The 18,998-nt window shown below is 44.6% G+C and overlaps 1 protein-coding gene across 1 annotated transcript; it reads right to left on the minus strand.

Annotated features, from left to right (window-relative positions):
- Positions 1–742: 742 nt before the first annotated feature.
- hbp1 (HMG-box transcription factor 1) lies at positions 743–14,929 on the minus strand. Its single transcript, XM_080545056.1, has 10 exons — positions 14,802–14,929; positions 13,722–13,902; positions 13,379–13,499; positions 12,542–12,653; positions 11,400–11,515; positions 9,902–10,058; positions 8,290–8,434; positions 6,569–6,868; positions 3,540–3,681; positions 743–2,489 (listed from the first exon to the last, which is right to left on the minus strand). Exons 1-10 carry the CDS (start codon positions 14,887–14,889, stop codon positions 2,463–2,465), a joined length of 1,389 nt encoding a protein of 462 aa, XP_080401182.1. The 5' UTR covers positions 14,890–14,929; the 3' UTR covers positions 743–2,462.
- Between the last annotated feature and the right edge of the window lie 4,069 nt (positions 14,930–18,998).

Consider the following 18,998-nt stretch of genomic DNA (forward strand, 5'->3'; position numbering starts at 1 on the left):
CAACAGGAGTGAATAATTTGGGGACAATTGGAAGACTTCATTAGTGTCTTTGTGTGTGTGTGTGTGTGTGTGTGTGTGTGTGTGTGTGTGTGTGTTGGGGGGGGCTGCTTGTGTGTGTGTGTGTTGAGTACAGGGGGCCCAAATAATAAGACACTTAGTTGCCTCATTTCTGAGGGCACCGTTGCCAGGGGAACTCATTGGAGGGGGAGGTTTTGTTCCGCTACACAGTAGTTGGACATGAAAGCAGATCTGAGGGGATGTGAGAGTGACAGACTGAGGGGATGTGAGTGACAGACTGAGGGGATGTGAGAGTGACAGACTGAGGGGATGTGAGAGTGACAGACTGAGGGGATGTGAGAGTGACAGACTGAGGGGATGTGAGAGTGACAGACTGAGGGGATGTGAGAGTGACAGACTGAGGGGATGTGAGAGTGACAGACTGAGGGGATGTGAGAGTGACAGACTGAGGGGATGTGAGAGTGACAGACTGAGGGGATGTGAAAGTGACAGACCACCTTTCTGATCACCAGAGGAGACAGAGAGGCATGGCCTCCTGAGAAAGAATGAACTGTCTGTTTCCCTGCTGCAACCAGAAACAACAACATACTCAAGAAAGGTCAGATACACAACCTCAACAACCTCAACAACAACAACAACAACAACAACAAAACAGGCAAAGGCAAGTGAGTAAGATTAAGCTTAAACTTTTATTTATAATATAATACAAGAATATTCTGTGCAAGAGTTTGGTGGGGGGGGCGTGGACCTGTACATTATCAACAAAGCTTTTAGAAATTCAACACAACGGCAACCTGCAAGCAAAAGCATGACTGGTACAGATCAGCCATGACTGTGTGAAAACTGATGCATCTTATCATGATACATGTCATGTTACATTATACACAGAGTTTACACTGGTATATTGCAGGGGAGGCTGGTGGAGGTAGAAATCGGAGGACGGGCCTCATTGTAATGCATGGGAAGGAACAAGGAATGGTACACCCCTCCTCCACTCCTCCACTCCTCCATTCCTCCATTCCTCATGTCCTCATCGGGAGGCACACACGGTTGACACCATTCCTCCTTTGCGATGAGACCCATCCTCCGTTCCATGCATTGCACTGAGAACCATCCTCTGGTTTCTACCTCCACCGGCCTCCACCTGGTATATTGGTTGTCCTGTATAAGATTACATATGTATATAAAGTGCAAAAAAAAAAGAAATGAAAACACTTACAGTAAAGGCGTGGCCCTGCAGTGTTGTACTAACGAGCGTGCCTACGTGCACAGAGACTACTCATCATCACTTGGCCGGGTGGTTTGGCGCACACAGGGTTAGAGTCAGGGGAGGCTGACGGAGGTAGAAATGGGAGGACGACTGGCTCATTGTGATGCGCGGGATGGAAAGAGGAATGGTATCAAACACGTGTGTTAAGGCCAATGCAAACGGCGATTTTGTCGCACCGCCGAATTCGATTCCATTATTTTAAATGCATCTCAATGAGACAATACACACGGCGTGCGATGCGATATTGTCGCACGACAACATTCGGTTCTCCATTCACATTCGTTCATTCATTGGTGTGAATTGAGAATCGAATGTTGTCGTGCGACAAAATTGCACGCCGTGTGCATTGGGCTTTACCTTTGACACCATTCCTTATTCCGTCTCATGCATTCCACATTCCACATTCCACCTCCACCAGCCTCCCCTGCCACTGTTTACAGTATACAGTATATGGCCTCAGCTGGGCGGTATCACAAAATTATATTGCTACAAAGCTCGTTTGCTAATATGATACAATGTATGAAAGGGTTACCAATCTGTGCAATAATATTGAATTGTACAAATATAATCAATATGAACAGCTGAGAGAAAAACGTTTAAAAATTCCCCTTTTTTCTTTACAATTAAAAATAGACATTTTGTATACTGCTGCTCCTTCTGCACCGAACATAGCACCACAGGGTCTCATGTTTCAAGCCTAGAAATATGAAGTTACCTGAATAGAAATGAGCCGTCTCTTACTTGAGAGGAGTAAGGCGTAATCTGTCGTCTAAAATATAAGACAATATAAGCACTGTTAGTTACTAGGTCACATGCTTTCTTGTTTTTAACATAAGTCATAAGTTGTAGTTTGTTTTCTTAAAATGTTTGTCTCTGTATAATCTACGTTATAAAAAGCAAGTGTATTCAGAGTCACAGTTGAGTCTCATCGAAGAAATCACAGGAGAGTAGAGAGCAGGGGAGGCTGGCGGAGGTAGAAATCGGAGGACGGTCTCACTGGAACGGTCATGATCAATGTCGTGGTCAATGTTTGATTCTGTTTCTCATTCCTTTCCAAACATTACAATGAGCCTGTCCTCACAATGTCTACCTCCAGCAGCCTGGCCTGGTAGAGAGATGGTGGGTCAGTCTGACTGTCCAGGCTAGTTCTCCACGCCGGCCACCTGGAGAGCCTCTAGGGCTGCTGGGGCTGCTGGGACCCCTGGTAAGACAAGCAGAGAGAGGGCAAAGGTCAAAGCATGGCTATGGCTTGATCGGATACAGCTTTTGTCAAACTAACGTCGAAGTCCAATTGCTATAACAACAAGGTATCAACAACAACGGCGGACACGGTGAGTTCTGTTGAGAGTTTTTTTTTTTTTTTTTTAAGTCTGGTTTTGTGTGTCCTAACAACAATTACTGAGCAACAAGTAACAAGATCAGACCCAGACACAAGTTATCAGATGATTTTTCAAATTCGTCAGTGTCATCGATGTCTAGAGCCGTGGAAGGGCATGGAAAAGCTCAGTGGTAGAGTGCATGCTTTAGGGGTCGTGGTGGCCTAGTGGGATAGTGAATTGGACGGGTGATCAGAAGGTCATGAGTTCAAATCCGACCTGGGAACACCACCACTAGTGGTGCCTTGAGTAATGCACTTAGCCCTAAGTTACTCCTGAGAGTCTGTCCTTGTAATCTCTAATTGTAAGTAGCTTTGGCTAAATGGATACAATTCGTGACACATTCTAGTCTTTTGGTCCACATGTTGGCAACCAATCAAAATGTTCAGACTATTTTTTTGAAACACAGAACTAGTTTCAACGTTGTTGAGAATCACAACACAAACCCACTAGTCAAGCCAAAATACTGCAACGCAACGGATTCGGTGAGTAATCCCCACTGCTACCTAGTTAACTATAACGCTACTTTACATTGTTAGCAGGCTCACAAAACAAGCTACGTTAGTTGACTAGCGAGTGTGTAATTGATTTTCAACAACGCAGAAATTTACTCACATTCTTCGAAAGAAAATTCCAATCATTACATCAGATCCCGATATGAGGACGAAAGCGGTAGAACGTGTCACATTTAAAATGTAAAGCCCAGTTCACGTCAAGGATTCGCAACGCAACGCAACTCGAGTTGCAGAGGTCCGAATGACCCTGCAACGGCTCTGCGATGGCAGTTGCAAGGCAAAGTTCTAAAACTGACCCGTTGCGTTTGAGAATCCTAGATGTGAACTGGGCTTAGAAGAAGGAGAAGAGGCGGTCCTTACTGAGTTGTTCCTCTTGCGTTTCCAACAGTCTGGGTTGAGGCGTTTCTGCTCGTCAGCCAGGGCCTTGGCCTCCATGGTGTACATCCTCCTCTCCTCGTTCTTCATCTTCTTCCACTTGTCGCCCAGGATCACACTGATGGCTCTGGAGGGTCAAAGGTCAAAGTGGGTCAGGGAAAGTCTATTATATTCTAAGTATATTATGGCTCTTTTCTCGATTGTTAGCAAAAACCTAGTGTTCCTCACGTCCTCCACTCGTTTCCTACTCAAAACACATGAAGTAAGTAAGTAAGTAAGTAAGTAAGTAAGTAAGTAAGTAAGTAAGTAAGCCTTGAGGACCGATGGTTCAGGTAGGAGCCTCCTATTCTCCTGGTTCCACTTTAACACATTACACACATTAGGAGGAGAAACACTTTAACACATTACATACATTAGGAGGAGAACATCTATACGGTATGTCAGTGGAGGCTGGGCTCATTGTGATGGGGAATGGTATCAAACACGCCTGTTTACTATCATTCCTCATTCTATCCGATGCTTTACAATGAACCCGTCCTCCGATTTCTGTCATCCTTCCACTGCTGTAGGGTCCCTCCCCTCACGTCTTCTCCTCCGATGCCTTTTGAGAAGGAAACGGAGAACGGAGGAGAGGGTGCCAGATATTGAGTTTTTCAACAATTGAGAAATGGGCCTGTTATCTCAGCCCTCGATTCAGGCGAATTCACAAGGTATGTGAAGCAGGGGAGGCTGGTGGAGGTAGAAATCGGAGGACAGGCATAATAATGGAATGCATGGAATGGAATGAGGAATGATATAATACAATGAGCCCGTCCTCTGATTTCTACCTCCACTGGTTAAGACAGAGGAGTGATGATCTCACTGGTTAAGACAGAGGAGTGATGATCCACTGGTTAAGACAGAGGAGTGATGATCCACTGGTTAAGACAGAGGAGTGATGATCCACTGGTTAAGACAGAGGAGTGATGATCCACTGGTTAAGACAGAGGAGTGATGATCCACTGGTTAAGACAGAGGAGTGATGATCCACTGGTTAAGACAGAGGAGTGATGATCTCCACTGGTTAAGACAGAGGAGTGATGATCTCCAATGGTTAAGACAGAGGAGTGATGATCCACTGGTTAAGACAGAGGAGTGATGATCTCACAACATGAGAGTAACACCTTGTGTCAAAATGTGTTTTTTAAAACGAGTATCTTAAGCGCAGTTATCAAGACAGCTGACAGCTTTGTGTATTCTCTGTGAGAACTAATGCTCTTTCTGTTCTTTCTGCTTGTATATACTGGAAGCTCCACAAGCCTTCATTTAAACCTCATGGGCTTCTGATTGTGCCTGTTGCAGACGGCTTTAAAAGGCCATAGTGCACTCAGACACAACCTTCACATGCTGCTTCGTTATTTTGTAGAACATTTGTGTCAAAAGAACAGTACGCCCTGTGTTACTCCCACACACACACTGACACAACACACACACACACACACACACACACACACACACACACACACACACACAGAGACACACCCACCCACACACACTCCCTGATGTCATCCAGCTGACAGGGGAAGTTCCAAGCTTACCAGGAATCTGCCCTAGTTCTGTGAGGGAGGGGGGTTGGGGGTTGCATGGCTGCCTCCCATAAAGGGAAAGGAAAGAGATTCAAGCTTCGTCATTGCACAGAATACAACAACATATATTTTGCTCTAGACAAGGGGTCTCTAGACAAGGGGTCTCTAGACAAGGGGTCTCTAGACAAGGGGTCAGAGCCATTGAAGGCGACCCTGGAGCAATTAGGGGTTCAGTGACATTTCAACACGTGGCCAGCTGGGATTCGAACCTCTGCGAGCTGCAGACCTTGCGATCATTAGATGCCAGCTCTACTGGCTGAGCCACAGCCACATTACACTAAGGCCTGATCCCAATTCACCCCTACGGCTTCGTTTTCACCCCTATGGCACCGTTTTGCGCGTTAATGTTTAGGGTAGGGGTGTCCCAATTCATATTTCATCGAGGGCTAGGGGGAAGGGGGGGGCTATCCACGGCTCCATTTGGAGATTTTCGGGGACCACGTTCGATTCTGGGCCATAACCCTCGCTCCCAGGATGCATTGCGAATCATCTACAGCGGGAGACTCATCAAGGAGCATGTAGCTGACTAATGCCGTGGACAGCGGCTGTTTCTTCAGCGTTCCTGTCACATCAGATTGTTGTAAGTTGTTGCACTGTTGTCCTATATCAGTGCAGACTGGCAGGGTAGGAGCACAGGTTGCATACAGGTTAGAGCACCGTTATACTGTCATGGTCTGATAATGAAGCATTGTTCTTTTTTATTTGATGACTTGTTTGATCGATCGATAGCGTAAAACTTAAGTTGTGAATGAATCGCGAGCGTCAATGCTTTTCTATGATCAGAGGCCTTGGCTCCAAAGCGAGTGGCACTCCAAAACGAGCCATATGGGGTAGAAAAGGGAATCGGGATCGGGCCTAAATGTACTGTTGATATAAACTTATTGAATGGGAAAGATAGCTGGTGCCTTCTCTAGTGATACATATGTTATGGTACATGTGGGAATACGGTACATGTGGGAAAACTAGGGTTAGGGTTAGGTGCTAGGGTGCTAGGGTTAGGGGTAGGGTTAGCAGCTGGTGAAAGCAGGAACAAGTCGGCAAACAACCAAATGTTCAGACTTTCATTCTGAAAAATGTAAATAAAATCAATGACACACTCGCTAGTCAACTAACACACATTGTTTTGTGAGCCTGCTAACAAATTAAAGTAGTGTTATAGTTAACTAGTCAGTAGTGGGGATTACTCACCGAATCCATTGCATTGCAATATTTTGGCTTAACTACCGAATGTAATTAATTTTCAACAACAATTTTTCTGAATAAAACTGAACATTTTGATTGGTTGCCGACTTGTTCCCGCTTTCACCAGCTGCTGTCACGTACATACATGTAAACCTGTATATCTATGGCACTCCCATACTCATCAGCAGTAAGGACTACAATACACACCTATTGTCCTTCCCAGGGTACATCTGGGTATACTCCATCCTGTACTTCTTGGCGAAGAGCATGAAGGCGTTCATTGGCCGCTTGCATTTGGTGGGTGTGGCTACGGTGGCTGTCCCTGAGGTATTGCTCCTACTTGATTTGCTACTGGATGAGTGGGCGGGGCCAGACAGCTCCAGATCCCGCCCCAGTTTGTCGCTGTCTGGGCTGACAGCGCCCCCGCTGGACAGGGAGGTCCGGCGCTGGCGAGCCATGTTGCTGAGGACGTAGACCGCTGAGGAGTCCAGGGGGGTGAAGTCATAACTGCGGAGAGATGGGATATTCATTCGTAACAATATCCATGAAAACGTCATCACCATACTGTACCTTAAGTCCTATTCCCACAGAGATAAATGGTAAAATGCTGGAAAACATTTCCCGGTATTTTTTAAGTTTGACCCCTGTTTACACACATAACTGCAATGCCGGTAAAGAGGGAGGGGAGACTTGGAGAGCGTTAAGGAGGGGGTAGGGGGGGGTCACATGACAGAGTGGAATACAACGTAAATACAAATTAGCATACCTGCATTTCACCTTTGACCCATTTACCATTTACACAGACCCCTGATCGGCTTATTACCGGGACCATGACTAGGTCTGCCACAGGTACAAAATGTAGCGGTATCCCCTACCACAGGGTTTGTTTTTTAAATTATGTTTATCTTGTTTTTTTATATGTTATGGACATTTCTGCTTTATTGGGATAGAGACAGTAAAGATTGACAGGAAGGAATGGGTGAGAGAAAGGAGGGATGAGAGAGAGGATGGGTGAGAGAGGAGGGGTGAGAGAGAGAGAGAGAGAGAGAGGAGGGGTGACATGCCGGAGAGGTTGATGGTCAGGTCAGCTTACACAGACGACAGTGTAAAACTCTCCATATTACCGTTGTTGGTTTCTATAGGACACCTTCAGCTGTCAGTGGCGCTCTACCCTCTCTATCGCAGCTTCTAACGGGTCTGAATTAATGAATGAGATTGTCGTTACTGGAGATCTAAACTGGAACTGGCTACAACCAGTATCTGATGATCTTGAAGCTTATTGTGACTCGCTAAGTCTCTTTCAGATTGTCGATAGTCCCACCAGCTCAGGTTGTCTTACACAGACAACAGTGATGGGAAATTACCGGGAAACAGAAACACGCCTTTGTGTAAACAAGGGCTTCTGCTGCGGCTGGCGGAGGCTGAGGGGAGGCTGGCGGAGGTAGAGACGGGAGGACGGGCCATTGGAACGGAATAAGGAACGGGATCGAACGCATATCAAAACACATGTGTTTGACACCGTTCCTCAATCCATTCCATGTATTACAGGAAGTCCGTCCTACCGTTTCTACCTCCGCCAGCCTCCCCTGCGAGCGTACCTACACCTATAGTCCCTTATCCTCTCTGAGGGGCGGGGGTGCCTGTGGCTCAGGAGGTAGAGCCGGCGTCTAACAATCGCAAGGTCGGCAGTTCGAACCCCGGCTAGCCATGTGTCGAGGTGTCCTTGAGCAAGGCACTGTACGCCCTAATTGCTCCAGGATCGCCGTTTACGGCGGACCCCTTGCCTGGAGCATAAAATACCAAATTCCAACAATTGACTGACAAGCATGACAATAAAAACATGTATTATTATTATTATTATTATTATTATTATTATTATTATTATTATTATTATTAATGACACCATCCAGTCACACTAAGGCCCATACCTCTTGAAGGTGTCAAACACCACTGAGTCGTCACAGTTAATGGCGTCTCGGTGGCCCGGAGGTAGACACAGGTCGCCCACCTGCATCTCATAGCAGGGTATCCCATGGTGCACCACGGTAAGGCTCGGATAGAAGGAGGACCACCCTGCAACGGAAACATGACAGACACACACGCACACACACACACACGCGCACACACACACACACACACACACACACACACACACACACACACACACACACACACACACACACAGACAGTCTCAGAGCTGCCAAGTGATCTTTAGTTGATGTACCTGGCATCTTACCGACTGAGCTTAACATGTTTTCATTATGCTGTTTCAAGACACAGCTTGCTGGTCTCAGGTCAGAATGCTTAACATTTGTAATTGGCCATAGCTACTGAGATGTTCGTTAGGCCGTTACAGACCTCACCCTAACCTCACCCTAACCTCACCTCTAACCTTAAAAGGACACTTGTATCAGTACTGGGATGCTTTCTATAACATATATTATATACAGGTATACCATTTAGCTGACGCTTTTATCCAAAGCGACTACATTGCAATGAGTGCATACTTGGCCAGGTCTCCCTCAAAAAAGAGATTTTAATCTCAAGGGACCTCTTGGTTAAATAAAGGTTACATCAAAAAATGAATTTAATTAATAAAAAATAAAAAATAAACACTTTACATTATTCAATGTTTAATATCACATGCTGCTGGATATAATCAATGTGATGTTACACATGGGAGAGGTGTCCCTTTAACTCTCACCATCACCTGTCGTCACCTGATCAGAACCTTTCACCTACAGTAAGTCATGGTGGGGTACAACGCTAACCTGGCAGTAACACCTCTAGCCAAGCTGCTACCTGTTGCACCACACGACCCAACTGAAGTACACTGATTAGTCATTAATGAAGGTTGCGTGTACATTTTACCCATTTAACTGACGCTTTTATCCAAAGCGACTTACAATTAGAGATTACAGTCTCCCTGGAGTAATTTAGGGGCTAAGTGCCTTACTCAAGGGCACACTCGTGGAGGCGTTCCCAGGTAGGATTTGAACTTGTGTCCAACTCACTATCCACTAGGCCAGCACTACCCCACAGGTTGGTAGATAAGGAAGTAGTAACAAGTAGTAATTTGTTTATACTTCTGCACATTAGATACTGTACATAAACTACCTCACGGTACATAGCTCATAACTGTAGACTCTGAACTAAACTGATGTTTACAATACTACCTCTGCACATAATGTATATTGCATAGTTACCTATCACTACCATTCTTGTTCTATTTATGTTGTGCTCTTTTATCAATATTTGCACTTTTGATTGGATGCTAAACTGCATTTTGTTGTATAGTACATGTACTCTGCGATGACAATAAAGTTGAATCTAATCTTATCTAATCTAATCTAATAAGGAAGTAGTAACAAGTAGTAATTGCAGAAGGACAGTGGATTTGAGGATACATGCCCGTAGCCACTCTGTTTATCATTCTCAGTTCAAGTTCTCCATGTTCTTTGTTTACACTGGAAAGAAATGCTGTTTTATTTGTTCTGTGTGTGTGTGTGTGTGTGTGTGTGTGTGTGTGTTTTGTTTTACCTTTCTTTTTCACGAAAAAGGGGTGATCCAATCTGCACTCTGCTGTTAAAAGGCCGTCGTCTGGTGAGCTGGGGTCGAAGGTCAGCTTGAGCACTGCCTGGCGGTAAGACACCGTCTCCTCGTGGGCCACCAGCTTCAGACCCTCAGAACCGTACGTCTGCAAATCAACACCCAGAGAGAGAGAGGGGCGTCACAGAGGGGCCCGGCCAATCACACCAGAGACCCTGGCTCTCCAGGGAGATGTGCAGGTTCAACCCCGGGGAGGCTGGTGGAGGTAGAAATCGGAGGACGGGCTCATTGTAACGCATGAAACGGAATGAGGAACGGTATGAAACGCTCATGTTTGATACCATTCCTCATTCCATTCCATGCAGTATAAGCCCGTCCTCCGATTTCTACCTCCACCAGCCTCCCCTGGGTTGAAGCCACCACCAAAGAAGAGCTGGTACCTAATGTGTGGTCCAGATGCACAGTAGAAGTACTGCTGGATGGTGCAGCTGTGTTATGTGGTAGTCATGCTAACTGATCCCTCTGGTGCAGGGTCCCCTGGTACATGACCAGGAGCTAAATGTCTTGCTGCTGTGCTGAAGTCATGTTAAATGTTCTAGTTGTGCATAAAGGCAGGTGTGTTATGTACACACGCTGCCTCAGGAAGGCCTCCAAGATCTCCAGAGACCCATCCCACCCTGGGAACGAACACTTTGCTCGGCTGCCCTCGGACAGGCGGTTCAGGACCATGTTCGCAAGGACAAACAGACTGAAGCTCAGCTTCTACCCCAGGGCCATTCAGGCCCTGAACACAGCAAAGACCTAGGTTCTAGGCCCTGGACAATCTAGACATTTGATGGCAGCTACTAGATTGAAATCAAGTGCAATACTGAAACACAACTGTGAACATTTCAAACCTGCAAACTGCGACACTTTAAATGAATGTGCAATAACACTATGTGCAATATGACAACCCTCAGGTACATAAGGTTCAGAGATAGGAAATGTTAGAATAGGTATAGCATAGCATAGAGTACAGCACAGTGTTTATTTGTATAGTATAGTATAGTGGACAGTGTACATAGCCTTTATTTATGTAAACCAGCTCTTTTCCCTTCTTGTTTTTAGTTTTCTTTCCTAGCACCAGGGGAGCCCCCCCTCCCAAATTTCGTTGTTTGGTACCTGTACTATATCAATGACAATAAAGAACATTCATTCATTCATTCATTCATTCATTCATTCATACAGTAAAATGCCCAGGTGAAAAACATTAAGATTTATTAATAATAATAATAATAATAATAAGAAGAAGAAGAAGAAGAACAAGAACAAGAACAAGAACAAGAACAAGAACAAGAACAAGAACAATAACAATAATAATAATAATAGTATGTATGTATATAGCACCTTTCATACATAAAAATGCAGCTGAAAGAAAGTGCTGAACCAAGTTACAATATGTTTGTTGTGACATGAAGGTGATACAGTAGCTGGGGAAGCATCACTATACCTTGAGGGAGTTGGATGTCATCATGCTTTCATCATCGGACTCGTCGTCAGAGTCTCCGAGGTCTTCAGCGTCCTGCCACTCCACGTTCAGGCCCTTGTGGAAGCGCAGGCGTGTGCCTGCATGAGCAGACAGTCATTACCAGCAGATCAAGTCATTAGTGGTGGTCCTCTGTGGCTCAGTTGGTATGAGTATGGCTCTAACAAAGCTTAAGTTGTGGGTTCGATTCCTGCTGGAACCTATTATGGTCCATAATATGTCACATAGCAGCAGCTGGTGAAACCGGGAACAAATCGGCAACCGACGGACCATTCAGATTTCTATTGTGAGAAATGTAAATACATTTCAGCGTTGTTGAAAATCAATGACACTTGCTTGTCAAGCCAAAACATTGCAATGCGTTGGATTCAGTGAGTAATCCCCACAACTACCTAGTTAATGTAGAGTAGTGGGGATTATTCACCGAATCCATTGCATGGCAATGTTTTAGCTTGACTAGCGAGTGTGTCATTGATTTTCAACGCTGACATTTATTTACATTTTTCTGAATAAAAGTCTGAACATTTTGATTGGTTGGCGACTTGTTCCCGTTTTTCACCAGCTGCTGTCCATAATAACATACTGAAAAATGTATTCACTCACTGCAATGTAAGTCGCTTTGGATAAAAGCATCAGCTAAAATGGAGCATGTATTACAAACCGTTCAGTCAAATCGGGCGAAAGACTGTGAGAGCTGAGAGAACAAACAGAGGGAGTCCTGAGGGAGTGTGCCACTGAGCTGTCATACGGATGTTTACACAGCAGAGGCAGGCTGATAGGTTCCTTATAAATGTACACCGTGATTAAGCAAATCCCACTGAGGCAACAGGTCTGCTTAGGGAAAAGTAAACACCGTTCCAAACAGGACATTCTGTTTTCTGCAGTCGCCTGATACAATCAGTCGTGTCATGTCAACTTCTTTTTCTTTTTTTTGGGGACCAAACTGTTATCTGAGTTTTTCCACAGCAAGCCAGCCAGGACGTGTGCAAGGCCACCATGTGAGAGTGAGGGGAATTTGAAGAAAAGCCTAACAAGCTGCAACGTGTGTGTGTGTGTGTGTGTGTGTGTGTGTGTGTGTGTGTGTGTGTGTGTGTGTGTGTGTGTACCTTTCAAGAAGCAATGCCAGGTAGTGGAGGGCCAGGAGTGAGACCATCCCATGTCCTCGTCATCTGAGAACGATGACATGCTGAAAATCCCGGACTCTGATTCGCTGCTGGCCTGGTTGAGGTTAAACAGCACAAAAGCTGTTTATGTCATAGATGCCCACACACACACACACACACACACACACACACACACACACACACACACATCCAGCTACTCGGTAGCATTCCCAAACAATATCACTTAGTAGATAAACAATAGAATGCATAGTGATAAGGTAAATGCTAAGTGGGGTTAGGTAAGGGTAAGGGTTGGGGTTAGATAAGTGTTAGGGTTAGATAAGGGTAAGTGTTAGGGTTAGGGTTAGATAAGGGTAAGTGTTAGGGTTAGGGTTAGATAAGGGTAAGGGTTAGGGTTAGGGTTAGGTAAGGGTAAGGGTTAGGGTTAGATAAGGGTAAGGATAAGGGTAAGGGTTAGGTAAGGGTTAGGGTTAGATAAGGGTAAGGGTTAGGGTTAGGGTTAGGTAAGGGTTAGGGTTGGGGTTAGATAACGGTATGGGTTAGGGCTAGGTAAGGGTTAGGGTTAGGGTTGGGGTTAGATAACGGTATGGGTTAGGGCTAGGTAAGGGTTAGGGTTGGGGTTAGATAACGGTATGGGTTAGGGCTAGGTAAGGGTTAGGGTTGGGGTTGGGGTTAGGGTTGGGGTTAGATAACGGTATGGGTTAGGGCTAGGTAAGGGTTAGGGTTGGGGTTAGGTAAGGGTAAGGGTTGAAAAAAGGATGGTACTTAGCATTACCATAGTTCTAGGGTCCAGAGAACAGTGAAGTGAAGGGGTCTTACCCTGACACGCCTGCGCTCCCTGAGGTGACCCCTAGAGGGAGTGGGTGCACTGCTCGCCAATGGGGGACGGGCATAGGAATGTAAACTATTACTGGTGGCGAAGATGTGCACAGGGGATGATCTGACAAGGAATACAAAAGAAAAGAAAATCAACCTACTGTACCTTTTGTGTGTGTGTGTGTGTGTGTGTGTGTGTGTTTCTGACGTGTGTGTAAGTGAGTGTGTGTGTGTGTGTGTGTGTGTGTGTGTGTGTGTTTCTGTGTGTGTGTGTGTGTGTGTGTGTGTGTGTGTGTGTGTGTGTGTGTGTGTGTGTGTTTCTGTGTGTGTGTGTGTGTGTGCAAACCTCTTGTGGGGGGCATCCTTCAGCAGGGGGCTCTGGGGGCTGGTGGCGATGGTAGCCAGCTCCGTAAGCCAGTTTGCTCGAGGGGAACCGCTGGGCTCCTGATGGGACACACTGGCCCCCACCTGGAACAGCACCGGGGGAGCCTGGTCCTCATCCACCTCCTGCAGCTCTGGGAGGTCATCTGGAGGAGGGAGAGAGGGGGGGAGAGAGGGGGTGATTATACTCTAAACACAACCGTTTTAAGTGCAACGGGAGAACTATGACAGCCAAATGTCTCCCGTATTCACAGACCAACCACATACAGTAGCGCTCTTTCACCAATGATTAAATTCAATGAGTGGGATGCATTATTATATAAAACGATGTACAAAGAAATGTACATGGTTTTCCATAGCAAGACAGTGTCTCCATTATGTAGCCTTAATCATGGGGGCCCTTATGAGTGTTTTTAATTTTTTAATTATTAGATTAGATTCAACTTCATTGTCATTGCACAGAAAACTAGAAAGTACTGAGACAACGAAATGTAGTTTGGCCTCTAACCAGATAGTGGCATAGTGCAAAAGACATGATTATGTAGACAGTGTATGGTATGGCAGTATACGGTATTACAGTGAGTCTAAATAAGTGAATATAAAAAGTGAATATACATGAGATCTATCAATATGATACGTACAGTTAAGATACAAACAAGCAGTACTGCAAAAGCTAAATTGAAGTCATGAGTGTGCAGCCAGTAAGGGGGGGGGGGGCAGCTAAGGGGAGTTCGGCAGAGTGACAGCTGCAGGGAAGAAGCTGTTTGTGAGCCTGCAGGAATGTTGACTCCTGGGGGGAATTCCATCAACGTCGCTAAAGGAAAATCCAGGCTTATTTTGACAAGTCTCGCGAGAGTTAACAAAATAAGCCTGGATTGTCCTTTAGCGACGTTGATGGAATTACCCCCCTGTACAGCCGCGCAGATTTGCATACAATTCAGTAGAAAATATACATTGTTGTATATGTACAGTCAATAACTGTGTCCATACATTGTGGGATATGTAGGTGTGTGTGCGTGCGTGTGTGAGCCTCTATGTGGTTTACCATATTCCATTTGCACCACACTGGAGGGACTTCTGGGAGAGGAGGGTCGGTGCTTTCTGCTCTTGAGAAGATTAAAGGACTCTTCCATTCTTGGAGCTTTCAGATGGGGTTCTTCTTCTTCTTCTTCTTCTGCTTCTGCCTCTTCTTCTACAGTACTTTCACAGGCACCAGTTCAGTCTTAACTTCCCATACCATATTGTGCCATGTCAGCTTTCCTGTCTGTAGACATGTTCAACATAAATTGATTGCCAGACCAAAATCAATGGTATTTAAAAAAATAAATATGTAATGGCTTTAATTCTATTGATTGCGAAATATTTAACAATTAAGAACATGCACCGGTTTAAATTAAAAAGCGTTTATTGACAGATCTGGGTCGACAAGGCTGCATTGTATGCTTATAGAGGCCTGAAACACACATCCTTCCATGAACATTCATTTGGCCATACAGAAACATAAATGACAGCTCTCTAAATGAAGTCCTTTGTCTGTGGACTGTGTTCGTCACTGAGAGCTGTCACGTGACCAATGCATGCAGGCCTTGTTGATAAACTTGGGTACTTTCGCGCATGCGCCACAGAGACCATTCATTCATAACTGCGTAACAAGAGGGGAATTATCACATCATAGGATTACACAAAAATGATACATGACGTAAGCGCCATCATGTGATTGGTTAAAGGAAATCGATTGCGGAATTGGAAGAAGAAGAAGTTAGAATGACGCTGTCACATGATCAATCAATGACATCATAATTAAATAAAATAAATAAATACAGTAGGCTATGGTTGCATGACAGCTACGATGTCACTCTGAATCACTACTGCGAGTCTCTCACACCCAAAAAGGAAGTGATCAAATGTAGTATTGTCATAATATGCGAGCCTGATCTTTCAATATGGTCAAAAAAGAAAATGTTTATCTCGAGGAAAGTTGACGTACAGATGACAACTGCAATGACGTAAACCACCAAATGCGATTATTATTGTAACATAGTGATCGATGATCTTTCAGCAGAAACTGTCACGATAGTAACTTTGTAAACAAAAGAATGTCAACAAGTTGAGACACGATCGACGCGCTCGCCAGTTCGACGATTTGTTCAAATGAATGAAGCGAAAAAGATGTTTAACATTAATACACGCAGTCAGCTCGAGGCTTTCATCTAAATACATGTTTAACGATGCTGTCTGTCTGGGACGTGTCTGTCTGTCTGTCTGTCATATTCAGATGTCTCATAGCCAGATCGCTTATGATGTTACAACCAAAACAACAAACGTCACAATGAAAAAAAAAATCTGTCAAGAACAAAGTTGACATCGACCAACCGAATGACAACCGCACTACTCCACACAGCTGCCTCCGCCGAAGAAAGCAGTGCAGATTGTAACATTGCATACTTTTCTAGATCACTTTGAACATGTATTTCTGTTTATGATATCTCGCTATTTGCTTCTCACTTACCAACCCAGTCGCCATCAAGTAACTCTCTGCTATTCACAGGAGGGGTGGGAATGACTACTTCCAAATATGGTCATCTATTGGTGGATAAAAACGTCAATATAAGGCGTCTGCGTGTGTGATTGGTGGATACTGTTGAGGGCACAGAAGAGGGCCTGGTTTAGTTTATTGATCAGACGCCCATTGGCTGAATGCGTACGCCCGTTATATCCCTGCAACAGCTGATTGGTCACGGTAGGGAGAATACAATATTCTTTTGTTATTAAAACTTGCATGAATCCTCTTATATTATTATCGTTGATTAACATCTGACGAACAACAATGTAACATTGGCCGAGCTCATCAGACAAAGGATTGTCATGCACTGTCATCATAGAAGCGTTGCGTTTGTTGTGTAATTCAGTCATGCGCTTTTTTGTTCATAACAAGCTCCAGTAACATGGACGTGTGGATGAATGAATGAATGGTCTTTATTGTCATTGATATAGTACAGGTACCATACAACGAAATTTGAGAGGGGGGGCTCCCCTGGTGCTAGGAAAAAAAGCTAAAAACAAGAAGGGAAAAGAGCTGGTTTACATAAATAAAGGCTATGTACACTATCCACTATACTATACTATACAAATAAAACACTGTGCTGTACTCTATGCTATGCTATACCTATTCTAACATTTCCTATCTCTGAACCTTATGTACCCGAGGGTTGTCATATTGCACATAGTGTTATTGCACATTCATTTAAAGTGTCGCAGTTAGCAGGTTTGAAATGTTCACAGTTGTGTTTCAGTATTGCTCTTGATTACAATCTAGTAGCTGCCATCAAATTGTCTAGATTGTCCAGGGCCTAGAACCTTGGTCTTTGCTGTGTTCAGGGCCTGAATGGCCCTGGGGTAGAAGCTGAGCTTCAGTCTATTTGTCCTTGCGGACATGGTCCTGAACCGCCTGCCCGAGGGCAGCCGAACAAAGTGTTCGTACCCAAGGTGGGATGGGTCTCTGGAGATCTTGGAGGCCTTCCTGAGGCAGCGTGTGTTGTACAGCTCTTCCAGAGAGGGGAGGGGGGCGCCGGTGATCTTCTGGGCCGATCTCACGACTCTCTGTAGCGCTTTCCTCTCTGCGGCTGTGCAGCTGGAGAACCACACGCAGATGCAGTAGGTGAGGATGCTCTCCACTGTGCAGCGGTAGAAGGTCACAAGCAGCTCCTGTCTGAGGTGGTATTTCCTGAGGACTCTCAGAAAGTAGAGCCGCTGTTGTGCCTTCTTGATGATGGCTGCTGTGTTGGTCTTCCAGGACAGGTCATCCTGTATGTGCACCCCCAGGAATCGGAGGGTTGAGACTCTCTCTACGCTCCCTCCATCGACGAGCAGGGGCTGGACCTCAGATTTTTTCCTCCTGAAGTCCACGATGATTTCCTGGGTCTTTGACTGGTTCAGCAGCAGGTTGTTGACCTTGCACAGCTTGCCCAGCTGCTCTACCTCATCCCTGTACGCCGCCTCGTCCCCCCCCGAGATGCAGCCCACCACGGTCAGAGCAAACAAATAAACATTGATTTGAATGGCAATTATAGAGACACGCACGTAACTTAATATAAAAGTGTTTTTTTATTATTATAATGAAAAGTGAAACATCATAGGAGACATATCCAGTAATCCTGGATGTTCTCAGGTATGCGGTATGAAAGTCCATACGTCACAACCTGCAGAATGGAAACAGAACTGAGACACTCCACATGTTTGGAGACGTCATCGCTTGCTGACTAAAGAGAGTGAGCGCTGTAGCAAATTGACGATAAATGCCATTCAATTAATCAATTAACATGAGTAATTAGCAGTACATGCAAGCGTAGTAAACCTTTGGCCAAATCAGAACATGAATATTATTTACAGTTCTTCAGGAACTGCTCAGATGCACGTTTGGTTGCAATCATAACGGTGACCATCTGTCTCAAAACATGACGAATGTCTCTAGTTATGTTTCTATTTCGCAGTTTGTGCAGTAGCCTACAGTACGGACTTTCATCGCGTATTGACAGTCTACTGTGAACCTTACTGTACTTCATTGCACAAAACCAACAGCACTGCCAGCACAAGACTGGAGTTAAAGTGATAACAATTGTTTCTGACAGGAAAAAAGAAAAGTGCGTCAGACAACAAATTGACCAAAACGGATTTTAGCTGTACAGGTTTTATACAAAGACAAAACAAACAAATAAACAAAAACTAAAGAAAAAAAGCGTACTGAAATAGAATTGAATACAATAAAAGAAGTAACCAGTGGATGCTGCTGATGCACTCTAAAGGTAGAAGCCGTTTGTGTAGAGGTAGACAGCAAGTAATATTAATAACCTTATGAATGTCCTTGGAAGTAAGTGGCTAAAACTGCATACTGTGTTATGTTTCACTGGCACATAAAAAGTTGAATTAAACAGACAATATTTACTATGAGAAACACAAGGAAAGAAACAAGTTCAAGACAAACTGCTCAAATACCATATGATGACTAGTCTAGTGCTGCGCAATAAGGAAGGAATAAATTAGGCATATCTTCAAATACTTGGTCAGTCAACTGTATTCATATTCTTACAAAACTATCAGCCATCTTTTTTAGGTTTGTGTTGTGCAAAAGTATGGCATTGACTGCTTCTTAACACACAGTAAACAATGTATTACAGTTTACGGCAGACATATCCAGGGGTTTAAAATCACAGGTTAATGGAAACATATTTCCTTTGAAAAATAT

Source organism: Nansenia antarctica (genome assembly GCF_963989245.1).
Source record: "Nansenia antarctica genome assembly, chromosome: 14".
Lineage (NCBI taxonomy): Eukaryota > Metazoa > Chordata > Actinopteri > Argentiniformes > Microstomatidae > Nansenia > Nansenia antarctica.

Excerpts from the sequence above, each read along its gene's own strand:
- hbp1 (XM_080545056.1), bottom strand. The coding sequence starts at position 14,889 with ATGGAAGAGTCCTTTAATCTTCTCAAGAGCAGAAAGCACCGACCCTCC. Across the intron at positions 8,435-9,901 it reads CTTTTTCGTGAAAAAGAAAG|GGTGGTCCTCCTTCTATCCG; the intron begins GTAAAACAAAAC and ends TTTCCGTTGCAG. Across the intron at positions 6,869-8,289 it reads GTGTTTGACACCTTCAAGAG|TTATGACTTCACCCCCCTGG; the intron begins GTATGGGCCTTA and ends ATCTCTCCGCAG.